At 39.0% G+C, this 20,613-nt stretch overlaps 1 protein-coding gene across 14 annotated transcripts; it reads right to left on the reverse strand.

Annotated features, from left to right (window-relative positions):
* Window positions 1–645: 645 nt before the first annotated feature.
* picalmb (phosphatidylinositol binding clathrin assembly protein b) lies at window positions 646–20,216 on the reverse strand. Of its 14 annotated transcripts, none has more exons than XR_010914627.1 (23): window positions 19,684–20,216; window positions 15,020–15,162; window positions 14,324–14,399; window positions 14,122–14,224; window positions 13,743–13,836; window positions 13,443–13,554; window positions 13,210–13,316; window positions 13,055–13,096; window positions 10,281–10,366; window positions 9,991–10,114; window positions 9,765–9,898; window positions 8,567–8,667; window positions 8,261–8,413; window positions 7,804–7,845; window positions 5,980–6,072; window positions 5,699–5,809; window positions 4,963–5,079; window positions 4,849–4,879; window positions 4,665–4,764; window positions 4,442–4,501; window positions 3,465–3,569; window positions 3,003–3,187; window positions 646–2,068 (listed from the first exon to the last, which is right to left on the reverse strand). XR_010914627.1 is itself a non-coding variant. In XM_067507182.1 (23 exons), exons 1-22 carry the CDS (start codon window positions 19,811–19,813, stop codon window positions 3,016–3,018), a joined length of 2,199 nt encoding a protein of 732 aa, XP_067363283.1. In that variant the 5' UTR covers window positions 19,814–20,216; the 3' UTR covers window positions 646–2,068; window positions 3,003–3,015. The 14 variants fall into 14 exon arrangements, 4 of the variants coding, with proteins under 4 accessions (XP_067363283.1, XP_067363284.1, XP_067363286.1 ...); XR_010914626.1 differs by having other exon boundaries at window positions 7,804–7,887; XM_067507182.1 differs by having other exon boundaries at window positions 3,003–3,108; window positions 7,804–7,887.
* Window positions 20,217–20,613: the final 397 nt, after the last annotated feature.

Consider the following 20,613-nt stretch of genomic DNA (forward strand, 5'->3'; position numbering starts at 1 on the left):
TAAACACAATTTTGAGGTACTTGTACTTATGGGAGCATTTCCATTTTACTTTCCACCACAATCCAGGGAACTTCGACTCCACTTTTATTTTAAAGCTGTAGTTTTGTGGATTCTGAATATCATGTATTAAATGTTGATGTGGTATTGTGAATTACCTGTCTACAAAAACAAACAAAACTACTCAAATATTTTGTCTGCGTATCTTTACCACCTCTGCATTCACATAATTACACAGTCTGTCTGATGATTACACAAAACATAACATTGGCCTGTAAATGATTTTAACTTATTTTTGATGTTACACAGACCATAGGATTGATGTTCATTTAAAAAATTGTCAGCTTCAGCCCAAGGACCAGGACTGTAGCCTGTGAAAGACCCAGGTAGGACTTATTTTTATTCGACTGACTGTAATTGTGGTAAGCAGATCAGCTGGAATGGTAGGATCCTGTAGTTTTCTTTAGTGTGTTGGTTGCTTTTAGACCTGCAGTATATCAGCTATTTATTACCACTCAAACAAACCCATGAAGTCTCCTTAGAGGAAAGTTTTCACAGCATACAGAACACTTCCCTTTTTGATCAAGGACATGGCGAAGCTGCTCCCCTCCGTGCAGTTTAACACGATTGATGGAATTTCGACAAGAGTTTGTGGAAGCTGCTCTTTATTTGTAAAAGAAAGGAAAGACTTCAGTCATTGTCTGCTACACGTTCTAATTACATAAAGAAAAGATCTGCGAGACAAACGCAGAGAAGATCCTGAATCAAACTTAGGTAGAGTCAAATTTGATCGAATTGCTTTCATATTTCATACATCTTTCACTTTTGCACTCAAAGAACAGTCAGTTTATATGTACACAGAGCACCGATCAACAGTGCTCCTCCACTCCACCCGCTGCCCCCGGCCCTCTGGATCATTTACACAATTATTTTACACCAATTCTGTGACCCTCATCCCCCCCCGTTCAAGTAACGACTCGCTGAGAAGTAAGCCCCTACATCCTCTCATTAAACCCCACCACCCCAGCCCGGCAGTGTGGAAAGATGTGTGCAACATGAAGACAACTCTTTCACATTCAGAGTAAAGGCAGCCTTGAATACGGTCAGTGAGTCAATGGCATGCCACGCTTAAAGCAAATGGAGCCCACCACCCAGTGCGACGCTTCAGATTTGTGGATGAAGTGTTTCTCAACTAGACAGGAAACCATTGCAAAAAACCCTAGGCACAGAATCGACTATATACTGTTAACTGACTCATACTCTAACCCCTGCACTTGAAAGTACAATGGACATTGTGAACTCTTTCGTCTAGTAAAAAAAGTTTCTTAACACAAAACTTGGTGAATATTTAGTGCTCTATCATTCCGTTTAATAGGTGTAATTTATATAATAGCTATTTTTTTTTTAACTCTACCTCTCAATCATAATCTTGTTTAATGCTGAAGCACTCCCACAGGTGTTCAATGTACTGTAGATTTTACATTATTTTTCCCCCAGTCTTAAACCAATAATCATAAATAAATACAAACACACAAGGAATGTCTACTGTAAACACGGTAAAAAAGACAAAAACTAAGCAGGTGTAAACGTCATTAGCATCACTACGTCGTGACAGTTAAATAACTGTAGGGAATGGATGACTGATGATCGGATCAAGAAAGGGAAGGACTGCTTTCCTTCTCTCATCGGTCCCTCCCGCTGAACATCAAGCCTCTACATCCAACCACAGTGTTTCCAAATACATAACATCAACGTTTCTCAGCACCCATAACTATCTGTACAGATCGCACCGTAAAACGGATTAGGGGTCCTCTTAAGAAGTGGGGTTAGACAGCAGCATCACTTGATATTTCAGACAAGTTACAGAATAATGGGTGTGAGCTAATTGGCAAAAGTCATTTGGACATGGTTACCGTGATTTCTGATAGGTGTTTTACCGCACTGTTCTCCACGTGTCTGTATTTGGGGCTGTATGAATGTTTCTCTGAAGAGTTGGACTGCAATGAGGACAAAGCTTTGCTGCTAAGTGCTTCATCTTTCGAGAGACACCTTCAAATTACATGAACTGCATCTGCAAGAAGGGCAACAGACAATGTTAGCAAGAGGCTAAGATGTAAATAAAAGAGTTAGGTGAGTCGACTGTTCACTAAATCCACCCTCAGAACAGCACTCTTTAAAAGTACAGATTAGCAACGTTAACTCCACGTGCCAGACTTTAGGATTTAAATTTAAAATAGCATTTGGCACTAAAATCAAACCCTGAAATGAAAATTGACATTGAATCACTTGTATTTCAACAGTATTTGAAAAATATGCACAGAAAAAAAAAAGCTGAACTTCAAATTTAAGGTTTACACACCATGCACTTAGAGTCTGTGTGTGTTTTTTTTAAAGGCAGGTTTTAGAATTCCAACTTGTAGGAAAATATAAAAAAAACATATAATTCTCATATGGTTTTTACATTTTCCTACAAGTTTTAACTTGCTGCTAATGTTTCTAGATTCAGAAGTGCACGAACATGAATGGCATTAAATGGAACCTCTTTTTTAAAAAAATATCGCTCTGCCTCTACATGAAAAACAACCGTTTTTCAGCAACCTTTTTCACATCAGTCAGAAAAAAAAAAGTAGACTTTTGACTGCATCTGTATAAAAATATTGTAAATTTGATGAAAGAATTGCAGCTGTTATCACTGTAAAATATGTCGTGCTGTTAGAGGTACAGAACTAATTGAATAGTCAGTGAAAAATCAATAATGGCTACAAGCTTGAGAAAAAAAGTTTGAGCAAAATGTGATGTTGGTGTAATAAAGGGCCAGAATGAGTCTGGCTACTTAAAAGTAGAGTAAATACATTAAAACAAGCAAACAACAAGGCCAAAATACAACCGAATAATAACGAGAAATAACATCAGCATCTAAACAGATGGAGAAGACATTAAGTATGTGAAGACAAAATAAAGGGTGCTAGCACTGAGCATGCATTGCATGCAGGTGCATGCTGTACCTAAAGAGACGTTCTACAAGAAATCCTTGAGAGAGAGGTGTGCAAACGGGTCCTGTCCGGGGGCTCGGAGAGGACTCTGGCTGGAAGGACTAGAGGCTGCAGAGGGCTATTTGAGAAAGAAATACAGCAAGTAGGAGGACCAGGAGGTCAGAGTCAGAAGGAGGGATGATATTAGTTTGGAGAAGCTGTGATGTATGAAAGAAGGTTTAATAAAAAGGAGATATTGAGGAAAAACAGGGAGGTAAAACAAGGGAGATGATTCACAGTTTTGTGCCTTTCAGCTCAAGAGAGTGAAGGGTTTATTGTTCAAACTGTCATCATCTGAAATATTCACACTGAAACAAAGCTCACTCAGTTCACATCACAGTACAATGGGTCCACCTATTGACATCTTCTCACTGGACACATACTGACTTAACTGTGCAGTAGCTCAGTGCAGTAGTCAGAGTAGCATGCACCCACCTGAGCACTAGACACTGAGCCAAAGGGGTTAGGTGGCCTCATCACAGGCTGGGTGTACATCATGGTGGGTGGATTCATCATCCCCATAGAGCCCATTTGTGGAGGCTACAGAAATCAGGAAAGTTTAATTAATAAGTAGTTTTATACAATTAATGTCTTTACACAATGCAAAGAACACTGCTGACAAAATAATCTTACTAATGAATCGAAAACAGCATCTTACATTACTTTTTTTCATGTGTGACCCTGGAGGGAGGGAATCTCAAAACTTTAAAAAAAAACGTTCAATTTTACCCAAAAGGGATTTTTATTTAATAACTAATTAATTGTAGCACACATGATTATTGACTTTTATAAAAAGTTGTTTTGGCATCTAACTATTGTTCCATCACCAAGACAAAAGTAGTAAATAATCATTTTAGCTTCTGTAAGAATCAGAAAAAAGTTGTTTCCAAGGGGAAAAAAACTAATAAATAAAAAACTATTTTGTGGTGGAATACTAACATATTGAGCGTTAAATTCTCCACCTTTCAAAATTAAACTATATTCATAATAGCAAAATAATGGCTCACTTGACCTGGAGTTAGTGCATTTAATAAATTCTCAAAATGATTTAGGCTAAAAAAAATTTAACATTTTTTCTCCCGAACACGAACGATGGTCGGATTAACCTACCAGGGGGCCCTGAGGCAAACATTTTGTATAGGGCCTTTACTAAAAAAACACATTGACATGTTACGTCAATTTCAGGTTCAGATAGACTAAAATGAAACATAAGGAGCTCATATCCTCAAAGTAGATTTTGATCTAGGACCCTTCCTGCGCTGAGGACTGTTGTCCACTTTCCCCAGATAATGAGTAATCCTAAAGTGAGCCGCATGATTCAGATGTAATATGTGATTCATCCATTTTTTTATTTTTTTTTAAAATTTTGAATCAAACAAAACAAGACTGCACACATTTGCCATAATACTGACCATGCCATATCCCATCATGCCTGTGGGTGTTGTAGCAGGGAAAGCCATGACTGATGGTGGCTGAAGAGAGACATGAACAAGCCAGTGAGAATTTATACACACAAATGGCCTCAGAAACAATGGCGAATATGAACAAAGTAGCCTAACGTCACAACAAGAGCAGCTTTTCAGCAGTAACATAATACAGGGATCTCATAAGCACCGCGGGATCTGTGTGTCTCACCATAGAGACGGGGTTCCAGGTCGTGGTTGGTGCAGCCTTGGGCTGCCAGTTGGTGCCGCCAGTCATCCTCTTTTCCCCCGGCTGGCTCCAGTGGATGTCACTGTAGATTAGGACAGTTAATGTTAGCACTGACGGCTGCTTCTGTATAAACCTAATATACACAGAGAGATGAGCCATCACTCACTTTTTCATTGTGCCGTTTCCAATGCCGAGGTCTGAAAGAACATTTAAAGAATAGGTTTTACAAGGACACTGTGCCTTTTAGATGATGCAGTGTAAAGAACAGAGTCATACTCACTGCCAACGAGGTTGGCCAGAGAGGAGTCAAGGTCATCTGACACCAGCTTCTCTGGCTGCTGATTGGACAGCTGGTTGGAACCAGCAAGAGTTGGTTTCAGGATGCTTCCAGTAATATCTGACAAGACATACAAATTATTAATCCAAAACAACAGAGCCGCAATAATTTGTCTACCAAACTAACTAAATACTTTTAATATAAATCAGGATTTCTACAAAATAACAATGGTTTGAGTTTCCTTTCGTGTTAGCATTGACCAAAAACAAACAGTAAGATTTTGCATTTTTAGGCTGGCTGTCGACAATGATGTGTGGGAACTGTGCAGAGAAGAAACAATATAATGTATGTTGCCAGTCTACTAATGACTGTGGAGAACTTGGATGACAGGACAAGTGTTGCAGATGTTGCATTATTCTCCAGTTAGCCATAGCTAGAAGTGAGTCATAAAAGAAATTAAATTCACCTTTGTAAAATTATGTTAATTATCTATTTATTTATTTATTTAAGACCTAGTTTCCTCCTCCATTTCTCAAAAGCTTTTATTATAATGTTTTTGGCGTGGCTTGTTCTTCAGATAAGTGGCTTTCATTTGATTTAGTTGACTCAGACAAATGGGGGCTTAATGTAATGATGTAAATAATGCAATTTGATTAATCATCTGCAAACTATGATTGGGTATGTCTGCCTTCTGAAAGTTACTCAGTTTCTGCATGCTCACTTTATATAAAACCCTTACCATCAGAATTGAGGCTGCTGCTGCCTGTGGCTTTGGCTCCAAAAACGGATTCAAAGTCCACTTGAAGACCACTCGCTGACTCTTGTAAAGGGGCTTGTGGTGTTGAGTATCCTTCATAAGAGAGGAGAAAGAAAATTGTTGCAGTTATAGATTTACACGATGAGCAATTTCAGTGAAAACTGAACACTGCTCAGAATTCTGGTTTCTACACATATCACAACCTTCTGTGGAAAACAGAAAACTAGAAGTGACCTAATGCTGAATGTTTTTCCGTACTCTACCTCTGAATAGACCTGCTACAGAAGAGGGCTCAGTGGGGAAAGGAGCCTGATGTGGGAGGTGCTGGGCAATGGACACTGGACCACAGAAGGAGTCTGACAAGCCATGGGAAGGCGGAAGACAAAGAAGAGAAAGACAGCAAAAGGACAGAGCATTTCAAAGCCAGGCCAGAGAGGGGGGTGTGAAAAGACAACACAGGCAGGTAGAAGACAGCTGTATGTGTAAGACTTTCAAAGTAGTTATTCTATGGGTCTATAAGGTAACATCTAAACGCTGCAGAGAATAAAATAGTTAGAACAGTAACAGGGACAGACTACAGAAAAATGCGTGACAGATAGGTAAACATATTCAGTTGATTAACTGCTAACAGTTAAATGAGAATATTAATACTACTGTCATGCCTGTAGGATAAATACTGTGTGAAGCCACAGCGAGCAGTTGGTTAACTTAGCACAGATTGGAAACAGAAAGCTTTTTATTAGCACATTATAAGCTAGTAACATACTTACTACATCTAAGTAGAAAGCCTGATGTCACATTCTAAGTCAGCAGAAATTAATGTGTTCATGTAGTTTACTGGCTATATTCTTAGACAAATCAGCACCTATCAAAGCTATTGCTCTTTTTTGAGACTGAAATTTTGAACAATTAAAATTAATAAAAACAAAACTTTTAAAAAAACTTGAAGGGAAATTGTTTGTTAAAGCCAAATGAAAAAACAAACGAAAATTCTTACAAGATCTTTTTGCGAAACAATGTTATCACACTTATCTAAACAAATCACATAAAATATTGTCCCTGCTCCATAACTGGATCTTGAGAAATGTCAGTGGGACTTTGAATGAAGTTTTCCTATATCTAAAATCATCATCATCATCCTAAATCATCTACATCTTCACACCCTAATGGACACTCAGTAGTTCATTATTGTACTGAATAGTAAACTGAGATTCAAACACTTCTGGATTCATTTAAAATCATGGACATAATACGTACTAAGTACTACAACAGCAAACAGGGACTGATTTCGGTCACAGCTAATGATGTGGACTACAGTGGTTGCCTGGCAACTGGTCCTTGCCAAGAAATACTAAAGTACATGCTGTAACTTCTCGTCAAAAAAAGCTACAGTTGGACCTAATTGTTGAGCTTAAATCTGTAAATTTAAATGATTTGGATAATTTTAACTAGATGATTTTTTTCTGGGTACATGAACTTAAGACAAAAATGAAAAACCCAAACTACAGTGGTTGCCTAGCAACCTCACTGATTGCTATATTGCTAATGCTATACGTGTGACAATGAATCTTAATTTTTTTATTTTATATCATCTGAAAACAAAAATTCTAAATAACCCTATTAATTTGAGAGATCACTCAGCCCTACTTTTAAAGTAATGAATTAAAAAAAATGCCCCAAAATAATAATAAAAATAAAAAAAAGGTTTAAAGTTCAGATTAAACAAACAAGTTATAATGTACTAATCTGTGAGCTTTATTGATGCTGGTGTGGGCAGATTCTTTTCACCTTTTGGACAGAGTCAGGCTGACACTTTCCACATTTTGGGTCATTATGCTAAGCTAAGCTAACCAGCTGCTTCCTGTAGCTTCACATTTACTGTACATGAGTGGTATTGCTCTCTTTATGGAAATCTTTATGGAAAGTAAGTGAATAAACAAATTTCCCTAAAACTTTGCCTTTCTTATTAGGTCATTTCCATATTTTTATTATAAATATCAAACTAAGGGCTCAGTGCATATTTTAGAGGATCCTATGTTTGCCAGGATTCTGGAAACATAGGCTGAGATGGTGAGCCATCGTAGTACCTGAGATGGAGTGTTCTATCCGCACTGTGCGTTTGTAATTGGCTGAAAGTGATGAGTTTGTGTCAATAAAGGGATTGTAAGGATCTGGAGAATCAAAAATAGTGTTGGTAAAAAGAACAAGTTTCAACTTAAAGCTCTAAAAGTACGTTTGAATTACAACACAACATCAAACTGTTAAGAGAGGATGAAGTAAAAAACAAATGTGCAAATTATATTTATAGTGGGTCATGGAGTATCCTGGTTATTTCACAAGAGAAATTGAGGTTTGAACTTTTTATAAACTGCAATGTAGTGCGTTTTAGACACTGACAAAAGAAGATGCTTCATACACAAACAATCAATAAACATTCAATGTACAGAAGGACAGCAGACATGCAGGCTAATCATGCTTATTGTAAATGACTACACAAAAATGAACATGGGCAAAAGAGAACAAAAGGAAAACATGAATAATTACCACCAAACACTTCATGACCAGATGTCCTAGAGGAAAAGCTAACACCGTCTGAAGACACAACAGGTAAGTGAGTGGCATCGACAACGATTTTTGAGAGGAAAGGGTTAAGATTTGTCATGGAATCATCTCCAGCTTCAGCAGAGGTGAAAGGATCTAGGCAGGCAGAGAGAAGAGGGACCGAAGAAGACAGAAGATTGTGGAGAGGAAGACGTGGGCATCAGAGTCATACAACAACAAGAAGAGCATGCAGAACAAGTCCAGAAAACAAACATGTTGGTTAGCGGTGTTGAAGACGCAGCTCTTTACCTGCCCACGCTGTTGCCACTGGAAGCCCTGTTGAGCCCGTTTGCATGGAGGTCTGGAAAGTTGATTGCAGGTCAAAAAGGTCACTCTCCATCTTCACTGCACTAAAGACAGAAAGGGGAAAAAAAATATTAAAAAAAATCACTTGCTAATTAATTGATAATAAAAATAAGAAAATATCAATTGCCGGCCTACAACTCAAAAGAGACATTACATCATTACATTATTCAAACTCAAAACGATAAAAAATTGTCGCTTCCAAAACGCGTTACAACTGGCTGCATTTTTGGAAACTAAGTTATGCACAACACACACTCATTAGCCACTTTAACACATATATCTAATTAGCCACTTACATGGAAGCAAATCAATACATTTAGGCAGATGGACCCGTTAGTACCAATTAAGCATAGTTTAAATGCCAGAGCCTACCTGACTATTGTTGCTGACCATGTCCGTTCCTTTATGACCACATAAGTGTATCCATCTTCCAGCAGGTTAACACTCTACACCACTAAGCTAAAATTATCTCAAACTGGTCTCCGGAACATGCCAATGAGTTCACTGCACTCAAATGGCCTCCACAGTCACCAGATCTCAATCCAGTAGATCAACTTTGGGACATGGTTAGATTATTTTTGAACAGGAGATTTACATCATGGACGTGTAACCGACATATATCTGCAGCAAGTGTGTGATGCCATCACGTCAATATGTACCAAACTCTCTAAGAAATGTTTCCAGCCCCTAGAAAATCATTGCCACAAAGCATTAAGGTTCAATATTGTCACTACTAACAGGTACTGCCAGTCTGCAACTTGGATTAGCTTGTTCAAAACAATTAAAAATGAACTAAAAACATGCCAAAGAATATGATTAAAATGTACAAGAAATAATTAATAATAAATCCCTGTAGTGATCTAAATTGCTGTAGGTCCACTGGTATTTTTAATATTTGCTGGGAAAAAACTAAGAAAAACAACTCAAACTCTTGATAGCTGGTATATTACCATTATGTCAACTTGGTGAATCAGAATCAAGCATAACTGGTGTGCATCGTGTAAAACATGTCAATGGTTATGGACACGGCCTTTGATTTTGAAAGTCTCAAAGGGGGAAAAAAAAGGTAAACAAAACAGCAAAAGCATCATGGGATTTGTTTTTTGTTTTTTGTTAAATGTACTATAAAGCCAAGTGGTACCCATTTGAGCAGCTTGGTGTGGAGAAGAGGTCGATGGCTGGTGCTGTGCTGATAGTGCCCCCGGTGGTGGAAATGGGTGAAGTATCAGTAGTAGCAAAGGAGGGCCGTTTGGAGAGCTCTTTAAGCCTTTGTTCCTGAGTAAGTATGGAAGCTCAGTTTCAATATTCAAGCGACACAGACATTATCAGACATAACTCATCTGTTTAGGGCAAAACCACAAATTAACCTTTAGAGCTTTGAGTCGGGCCTGTTCCTCTTCAAGAGCTGCCTGCTTCTCCCGCTCATCCACTTTAGTGAAAGACATCCCCGTGCTAGCCAGCGATGACACTGCATTTGACAGAGTGCTAGCCCTGCAGGAAAAACACAAATTCACACAAGATACAGCACAGAAAAAGCCATTGCTGATCTAATACGGCTTTACATCTTTGAGCAATGCAGACAGAAAGAAAATCAGAGTGAGATTTGGTGATGGGACACAATTAACTCACAAAATGAGTGGTGGGAGGATTAGAGTACCTGCTGGCTGCAGTGGAGTCTTTGACCTTCTTGCCCTCTAAAGAGGCCAAATGCTGCTCCAGAGCTTCAAGAAGGCTACTGGGAGCCTGTCATGACAGAAAACACACAGTCAGCTAGTTCTTAAGACACAGAAAATGGAGACTGTAAAGACATAGAGACTATGAAGATACAGTGGTGGGCAACCAAGATACTGTAGCTGCAAAAAGAAAAAAAAAAAAAAAAAAAAATGCGCTATACACTATTAAGTCCCAGGTGTTTGTCCAAAGTCAAGTTAGATCTTTGATTTGGAGGTTCAGTTTTACTCCACAAATGTGAACTACCAGCTTTGGACTATTAGTTCCCCACCACTGATAGACGGCACTGATGACTGCATTTTAGCTCAGAAGCTACTTTAAATGAGAGTAACATCGTGTGGGATGATGTACTGAACCACAGCACTTTCAACAACCTGGCCGTTGTTGAATTGGCCACGTCTAAGCACGACAGGGCAGCCATTTCAGAGGAGATGAGCTACACTGATCAATAATGTGACCACAGTGAAGAGACTTTAACCACAGCCAGTGTTTTTTCCTTTAACAGTTTTTCACCACAATGTAGGTGAAAGTTAAAGCAGAGGCATGCAAAAAAGACAACACTGAGGCAAGTCACAAACATAGAAGAAGACTGAAATGATAGTACTTACACAAACTGTGAACTAAAGTGGAAAGATAAGAGGAAAATACAGAATATAAAGGTGGTGACAGTCAGAGGGGATTGCAGTTGTCTGGGGTAAACTATTTATGTAAAATATGATCCCAATAGCACAGCACAATAGCATGTGCAGCTTTTTTATAATAATTAGGACACAACTAATCGGTCAATGTGCAGATTTGATCAGTGGTTTTACATTTCCGGAGATTTTTAAAAAAAAAAAATACACTTAGTGAAGACTTTACACCTTTATTTACTGTAGAAAGAAAGATAACAAGAAGGTAAGTCCAAAGGAGGAGAAGAAAAAGAGAAGACCTCCTCCTTGGGCAGACATGCGCTTGTGAAGGAAATCATGCAAAGTGTCTTAATTTAAAGAACATTTGTGCTGGGTGCACTACAGTTTAGTTGGACAAAGACAATAGAAAAAGAGCTGCCAGAGAACAAGGTGTCCTAGGCTGATTCTATAGATCTGATCAGCTAGGATAAAAACTGGAAAAAGACAATTGTATTTTACTTTTACTCTACTGTTTTAAGCTAACTTTTAGGTGTCTCCATATGCAACTGTGTCACTGGCGTCATTGTTCATATGCTTGGTTTCTTTGTGTATACACCGATTAGCCGCAACATTAACACTGGTGGTCTTGACAATTTCATGGAGTACAAGGATCAGCATGGCTACTCTGAGTCTGCAGCTACATGTCCCCATACACAGCAAAATTTGATACGCTATGTGCAGAAGTGGTAGAAGTACAGAATCTCAATACGCAAGTAAAAGTGCAAGTATTGTTCTAAAAAAATAAAACAAAAACAAAAAATTCTCCACAACATGTAATGCTTTCAATCTTTTACTCAAGTAAAAGTACTAAGCAGATTGTCTACATTTTATTTAAAAAAGGTACAAAAGTAAAAGTCCACTAAGAAAACAATGTAATTTAAAAAAAATACAGATTTTTAATTATGGCAAAGGTAATGTGGCTGTTTTTAACCACTTTGTGTTAACACGTCCACTACATCGGCACTGATACATCAGCTTTTATTAGTTCATAATATTTTTATAAAAATACATTATTTGGCATTAAAACCATCAGGTGGTGTTAACATTATTGGCTGATAGATGTAAATGGAGGACTTAAAAGTATATCCACCAGGGGTGACCTGCAGACTAGGGCTTAATCATGCTTGGCTGAAAACTTTGGCTTTATGTTTTTTGTAGCTTTTTGTTTTTATTGGTGCTGATAGAATTGATCAACTCGGTCAAGCAATGTTTGCAATTTTGATAACCACTTACATTTGCAGAAGAATAGTTTTATGACAAAGTTAAAACATTGTGTCTTTCCAATTTTTTATTAAAACCCAAGGCCCCACATTGTGTAGTATCCCTGCAATATGCAGCAGACGAGCAGCTTATGACAGATTCAGATGCTGCACAGTATAAATTAATGTAAAACCTGCACACAAATGGAAATTATCCGGTTATAGTCCAGTTACAACAATAAGACAGGAAATAGTTCAACTTTCATCCTAAGGGAAATATTCAATGGCTTGGTTAACTTGCCGATTAGTATCTTTCACATACTCCAAAAAAACAACTTTATACTTTATATCAAAGTAAAAAATAAATAAATATCTATATCCATATCATCAACGATAAGGCGGTGACATTATTATTGTGACAGGCCTAGTTTGAACGACCATTTTTGTGGTTGAAATGGCTTTTTTTTTTGTTTTGTTTTTTAATGATCCTATTAAGTTTTAGAAGCCAAGACACCATGACTGACTCTACCATAGTGGAGATGTATATTAAGGTTTGACCCAGTCTTTATAAGACAGGTTTTATAACCACATGTTAGTTGTTTTACGCTATACAAAATTGTACTGGATACAATTTAATGGAGTCTTATTTAGGTAAAAGTAGTTACAGTATTGGAACCATAATTGAACTAACCAATATTTAATATGGCCAAAAAAATAAAAATTAGTGGCGACATCCCTAGAGTAACTGGAGCAGAAAGAAGAGAAAGAAAACAGGGACTTCCACAAAGCCTTAGAAGAGAGATTCTAGGTTCTCAGGTTGCTCCGCTTACCTGTGAAAGGTCTGGAATGTCTCCTCGATCAATGCCCACCTGCTGTTAGAGGAGAGCCAAGAAAATTACAGTCTTTTCTCGGCCGCATTATGACACATGGTTCACTCCACTAGCTGAAGAATGTGAAAAAATGACAAACATTTAGCAGACTTTACCTCTGCTACTTTGAGGAACTCTGATATCCGGGTCATTCTTGTGAGAAACTTCTTGTATATATCCAAACCTTCTTTACACTGAGTCTTCTTCATGTCGAAGTATTTCTCTGTTTGGTGAGAGATAACTGGATTTAATCAATTTTGAATGGACAACCATGCAAAGATTGGGAAAACTAAACCAAACCAAAGGCAAAGAAAAGGTTTAAAGTTAAAGGGATTGTTAAAGGTCTTACCAAGCAGGTTTATAATGCCTTCATTATAAGCAGCAAAGAGCCTGATGGAGTCTTTGAAGAGCAGCATGAAGGCTGCATTGATGACTCCATTAGTCAGCTCGTTGGCATTGACCTGAGAGAAAGCAATCAGCCAAGACATTTATCTTGCAGATTCTTCACAGTAATTTGCTGACAAAAACAAAGCTTGTGTATGTGAACTCTCGCTATGTGTTAATGTGACTGACTTTGTTTTTATGGCAGCCTCACTACGATGTGCACACTTGAGTTACTGAGCTACGGGAGGCTTCACCTTAAACTCACATTGAAATCTAGCAGTGCGTCCATCTGGTTCTGAATAATGGGGATAGTCTTGAGCAGCTTCTCAGTATTCATGGTTCTCATCACGCCATCCACTCTAGGTGGATAGAGGAAGAGTTGAAGCAGGAGAAGGGCACCAAGGAGAAAGGCAAGAAGCAGTGTTGTTCTCAAACCATGATAACAAAATAAGTGCTGGTTTAGAGTGATAACAACTAATTTCATTATTAACCACCTTTTTCATTCATTTCTGCAATTTTTTTAGACTATTTATTTATGATAAAAATACTGTTTTACAAGGGAATAGATTTCTTAGGAAAAGCATTGCACATATAGACATAATGTCTATGATTTTAAAGAATCCAAATCCTTTTCAAGTCCTTACCCACGTTTCACTTTAGTGAAGTCAAAGGCGACCTGTCTATAAGAAACTGCTTTCTCATTCAGGTATCGACTATACCTCCTGATAAATGTTGACATGTCATAACCTGGGGGAACAAAAAGGAGAAAATTCACTCTCACAACTAATTCTTTTCTACACCGTTTGTATAAATTCAGACGGACTTAAACCACAATCAAACTGTTACCTTGCAGCCCACTTTTGTCCAAAAAATTACTGAGGTTGAATAGTGTATTCCTTGATGCCAAGTACTGGACGAAACGCTGTACGAGAGGATAAACCCAAGGTGAAGGAGTTGATTAGTAACACATTACATCTCAGTTGATCTACTGATAAGCTATTCTTTTTTGCAATATCCAGATACCATCTATTTCCCAGACTGATTACCAGCACTAACATATGAGTACCTGCCTATATTGAATACTAAACTGTTGTGCATCTAGTATGACTTGCTGGACAGTGGTCTTCTTAAATGCACATCACAGTTAAACTGATGAAAGAAACTGGCAGACACTGCTGGTCCAAAGTGCAGTGGGGAAAGAGCTGAAAACCACAACTTTTAAATATAAGACAGTTCATTATTAAAACACGGTTTCCACCAACTCTCACAGATTTCTAGACCCTGAAAGTCTGAAAGGAGCAAACACGATGATGGAAGTACTGGGGTGGACAAATTTACAAATCCCCGCTTTATCAGGTGCAGTATCTGATTCGTTTTTAAAGTACGAGTACACAAGGGCAGTGTGGTACCTGATACCTGCTTCAGTATGGGGACATCCCGAATTCTTTCCTCTTTAAGTTCTAATATTGTGTAAAAACTTTGCTGTATTGTTAAAGGCACATGTCATAGGTATGTACATTAGAGTATGATGAAGTGTCTCACCTCGTTGCCATAGACCATGAGGTGGTGTGTGGTTATAAGTGACTTAAACACAACCACCCAGCTGGTGTTAGTGGTCCTCTCAAACAGTGAGTCAGCCAACTGGGGAATGTTCACATTCATCTCATTGGTGCAGTGGATCAAGTCTGAAAAAAGAAATAAATTAATAAAATAAAATTCAGAAAAACCCTAGATATTAAAGAGTCAAACAAGTTGCACAGCTTATCTTCGATAGTCAGCCTATACTAAAAGGACCAGGTACTTTCCACAACTTTTGCCCAATAGAAAACCAGGTTTATACCATTTACCATAATGTGTGTTAAAGTGCAATAATAGCACAGCACAATGGTTTATTGTAAGTATCAAGGCTCCTGTGAGATGTATTAAAATACTTTAATAATGGTAAAGCTGGAGCAAATAGTGAAATGACACAAAACTGGTCAATGTATTTAAGGTGTTTCTGAGCAAACCTGTATAACTTTGAATCTCCCACTGTTAATATTCAGTGAATTTCTAGCCTTCCATTAGAGTATAGCAGATATTTTGATTTAGTTGGGCAAAACAAGCAAAGTCGCCAGACCTGGAGATCAGGGATAAATATTTGAAATTTTATTGCACAAATGATTATCAGAAATCACAAACATACTAGTGCGTAGTTTTTGCAACTTTCTGTTCTCTAAACCTCAACATGCATTCACAGAAAAGCTATGTGGCTGCTTAGGCCAAGTGAGATTACACTTGTGACTACCAATGTATGTATTTTTCTTTTAGATTAAAGCCCCCCTCCAAGTCAGTTTAAATAGCATATGAAACAGTCACAATAAAAATGTCCTCCTAGGATTACACTGAGGTGATGAGTAAGAAACGTGACATTTCATTGTATTATCACATCATTTTCTATAAGCTGCCACGAGGTCTGAACACAAAGTCTGAGTGTCAGGCTGTGCCGGTTTCTGATGAAGTGCCACAGCACGACGAGGACAGAGTTAGTCACAGATAATCCTTTGTTCTGTGAATTGATTGTAACAGGCCTCATGTTGAGATGGCGAGCGGACACCTGCTGCTGCTGCCACTGCTATTAAAAACTAAAGTGACCACAGATGCTCTACCGGATTTTTGATCTGAGCCAAAAACAGCCTATGATGTGACCATGATGCTTACGCCGACCACAGCAGGTCACATATGTCCAGTTTGTTCAGATTGGAAACCTGGAAACAGCATCGCAAAATACCACGGATTAGAGCACAGACCACTGTTCATGAATATATTTAAATAGACAGTGGCAGTCAAAACTGAAAACCTCAAACAGTTTAAGGCAATTAAACTGCTCTAAGTAAGGACTGAGACAGTGACTGATCAGTCAATCAACAGATACTACAGCACAACTGTTTTTATAATCTATTGGTTGCTTATCAAGCAGAAATGACAAGGGTTTGGCGTTTTTTTCTGCTTTTTACCACTTTAAAGTACAAAATGCTATTTCATATTTCGTCATCTTTATCTAACTACATAATAATTTGGCTCAGTTAAGCTGCTAGTACCAAAACTTAAAATGTAGTAATATAGAAAGTCTGTTTACTATATAATGAAAAAGTAATGAAGAATCATAGTAGTTGCATATTGGTTCATGAACACATGAAACACTTGTGGCCCACACTCTGTACTGCCTCTGAATGTATCAGGGTATAAAGTATAAAGGCTTCTTTAGAAAAGATTAAGTGTGCTAAATCATCATTACAAAGCTAGTTTGTTTGTAGTAAGGCCTTTTTACCTCTGGCGATTATATTTAAGGTTGACATGAAACCCTAAAGAAAAAGGTTAACCATATGGTTCTTCATTGAGGTTGCAGCATTAGCCACTCATTAGCAACAGCTAGATGCTCTGGGTGTGTGTTGGAGGCGTTCAGGTCCCCCATGTTTCGGAGGCGTGCAGAGCCCAATATGTAGTTGCTTTGGATCAACTTAACTTTTCTTTTAGTGTTACACAGCTGCTCCTAGTGTTTTTCTTTCACAATAGGTAAAAGGAGAACAGCTTTGCTAGTTATGAGTCCTTTTTGTTGATTTTATGCATATGGCCCCAATTACTGTGAAATCACGTGTAGCTATAATCTTTAAAAGCGTTTCTGAATCACAAATAATCAATTTAAATAAATCTTTCAAAAAAAGAAATTGAAAACTGTAATTTTGTTTTTTGTCAAATATCTTTCCCCCACTTTTTTCTGAACTTTATGGTCTAATATACATGAAATACCAGAATTATAACAATGCTATTTTTCTAGTGAAAAATACTCCGCAACATAATGAATGAAATGGCACAACAGAGTGTTAAATATGGATATCTTTTTTTTTTACGTAAAATCTGCATAATAAAGAGTAAAATCATCATCTTGTAATGCCAATGCAATCAAGCATCGCAGCAGAAGTAGGAAGCGATTCTGTAATGTTAATTGTTAATGGCAACTTAACTGTTCTGTAAAAACTGACATAAATTGCAGAGCATTGAGATGTAAACCAAATGTGTACTGTCCCACTTCCACTGCTGATATGTTCAGTCTACATCTGTGTGCTGGTTGGATGATGTTAGTCAAACCAGCTCGAACCCATCAGCACCAATGACCCCCCCAAATCGCAGCACTGATCAGACTGACGGGGTAATCAGGCCTTACTTTCCGTCCTATATTTGACTTTTCAAAAGGAGGGGGACTCTAAGTAGGACAGGATAACCTTACAGAGGAGCAGCAGTTAGCATGGGCGGCTGAAATGCCCAGAGAAGGAGATGACAGAGAGGAGATGAGCAAGCATGAGGAGGAGGAGGAGGACGACGACGAATATGGGGAGGAAGATGAACTGACAGCACTGTCGTGTGACAAGCAGCTTGCTCAATAGTCACAGTGGTTGACATGAATGATTTCTTATCGAATTCATTCACAGATTGATTCAGTGTCAGCTATGGTGTTGCAAAATGTTACTTTTACATAAAACAAAAACCCTAATGGCTAAATTGCATTTGAAATGGATGTCACCATTAGCCAATTAAAGATCTCATTAAGATTGGGTTATGAATATATCCTTACAAGTATTATTCGGATATCCAGAAGCAGAATAAGGAACTTTCTCAGTTTGTGAGTTGCCCTACATCACAAAAAAACTCTTCAAATGTGAAACAAAGGTCTAAATAGAAAAAAGTTTAAAGTAAATCGGTCATTTAAGCATTTAAGCTACTTCTGAAATGCTGTAGAACAGACCATTGATCGGTTACAGTAATGAGTATTTGCTCATTAATCAGTTGTAAAAATAAATGTTAGTTGTAGCCAAAGATTCAACATAAAAACTAGATACAGTAACACAGGGTATTTAAAAAAAAAATGTTTTGTACTGGCTACTGTAGTGGGGACGCTGAATGTTTGTCTAGACATTTCGTCTTGTAAAAGCATAATAATAACTTTTAAATAAATGCCAATTTTACTCATACGTACCCAATTTAAAATGGTTTTTAAAATCGCTGCTTGTGTTAAGACATCACCTGGTTTTACTTGGGAACGTTGGCTTTTTGTCACCTGTTTAAACTTACAAAAACTTGCTGCCGTGTTTGCTTCATCCTAGGGTCACTCCAACCCACCAGCCTCCCTTATATTTAAACACTAAACAATACACCACCACCAGATGATCCACTGAGACTGTCACTCATCTCGCCTTTAGGAATATAAACAGTTATGCGCAGCTGTTGCTATATTTTATTTTACAGCCGGGTACATTGAGCCTGGAACCTGATGATGCAACATTCATATTCTTCTTGGACGGCTACTGGACTCTTGTGATGATTTAGTACCACTCTCATTACTTCCACCGTGGATTTGCAATTGCAGATCGATATGCCGAAAATCTACCACTGACTTCCAAAGTACATGCAATGACTCCTCTGTGTGAGTGCATCAGGCAGGGATTGAAGCTCTTCTGTATACATCAGGGTGTAGATTCAGCAGCCTCTGTCGTCCCCTACTTGCTCCTCAGTTCCCACAAAGTGTAGCTGAAGCATCCTGGCCTCTCAACCAGGGAAAGCAGGTGTCACGTTACTCATCACTTCACTATAGGATGTAGGGCCTGTGCTAAAACACACTTGTCTTGCTGCAGGTGCACCACCAAGATGGGGATGAAACAGGACCACCAGCCTGACTCTTACACGTTCAGGGCCTGAGAGAGCCCATGCACAGTGGTTTAAAGCTTCCCAGGCTGTAACTAGTTCAATAAATATTCCACTTATCCAGTTTTGCTTGTATGTGAGCTGACAGCTTGCTATAAGTCATGCTAAGTTAAGCTACAAGTCAGTGGAGAAATGAGTGAAGCAGGAAGAGGAGAACAAAACCAGACAGCTAAACAAGCTAGTTTGACACCAGCTAAGGGCAAAAAAAACAGTGAATAAACACGTATTAAGCTTTAAAAAGGCTCCTACGTCTTTAAAAATCACCTTAAGCACATGAAGCACTGTATCAACAAGGCCTGTCCTCGACGTGAGGATAAAATAATCTGCCGGACGTGAACGAGCAGTAGCATGTAGCCTGCGCTGAGGCTTTGAGGCCTTTCAGCGGCACCATCGCCATATCTCAGCCCGTGAAGCGGCACCTCAATCAAGAGGAGCCTGTGGTGATTTCACTGTGTGGATATACTCACAATCCAGGTGTTTCTTTTTCGGGCCCATTATCTCGTGAGTGGTGGCCTTGCATACTGTCTTGGACACAGCGGACCCCGTTACACTGTGCTGAGCTGCGGTGATCCGGTCCGTAATGCTCTGCCCCGACATCTTCGCTCACTCGGTGCAACAGCAACAACAACAACAAAAAAATACTTTTTCTAAATGTACGCCTCGTCTGACTTTTGTCTTCGGATGTGATCTTAGATGAAATTAAATAAAACCTCCACCTGCCCCCCCGTTCCCCACTTCGGTGGAAATGAGAATCAGCAGCAGGCTATGGCAGTCGCGGACCAGGGGAGGGCGGAATAAAGAGACAAATCTGACAACAGCGCCAATGTTCAGTAGTTTGTGTCTTTCTGCGCCACTTCCCTCCGTCTAGGATCACTCAGGGTTCAGGGGTGCACTAATTGCAGGGTCCGCTCGCTGACTCATCCGAACCGGGTCTCTGTCTAGCTCTCATTCCGATGTGCCACACCGGATCCCGGCGTCTCGTCTCCTCTCCTCTCCTCTCCTGCCTGCTGCCGCCGCCGCTACCGCTGCCGCTGCCGCTGCTACCGCTGCCGCTGCCGCTCCTCTTCCTCCTGCCGCTGCTGCTTGGCTTTAAAAAACGCTATGAAAGAAAACGTGCACCGATGAGGGGAAATGGCGGGCCCTGTTCTGCTCAGCTCTCAGGGGAAAACGCCGCCCTGAAGATCACAAAAATCGGATGTTAGCACCAGTGAGGTGTAGTCCGCGGTGGTGCAGATGGAGCAACACTCGCCGCAGCTGAGCCGAAGCACAACCGCCTGTTTAGGCCTGGGAGAAGCGAAGAGCTGCAACAGGCCTGTGGAGATGAAGGAATGAGGCACAGGAGTTTGTGTTTGCTCATTGATGCCTATGCTCAGTGCAGCAATGATTGTCTTTCTTTT

This window comes from Channa argus, chromosome 6, assembly GCF_033026475.1.
Source record: "Channa argus isolate prfri chromosome 6, Channa argus male v1.0, whole genome shotgun sequence".
Classification (NCBI taxonomy): Eukaryota; Metazoa; Chordata; class Actinopteri; order Anabantiformes; family Channidae; genus Channa; species Channa argus.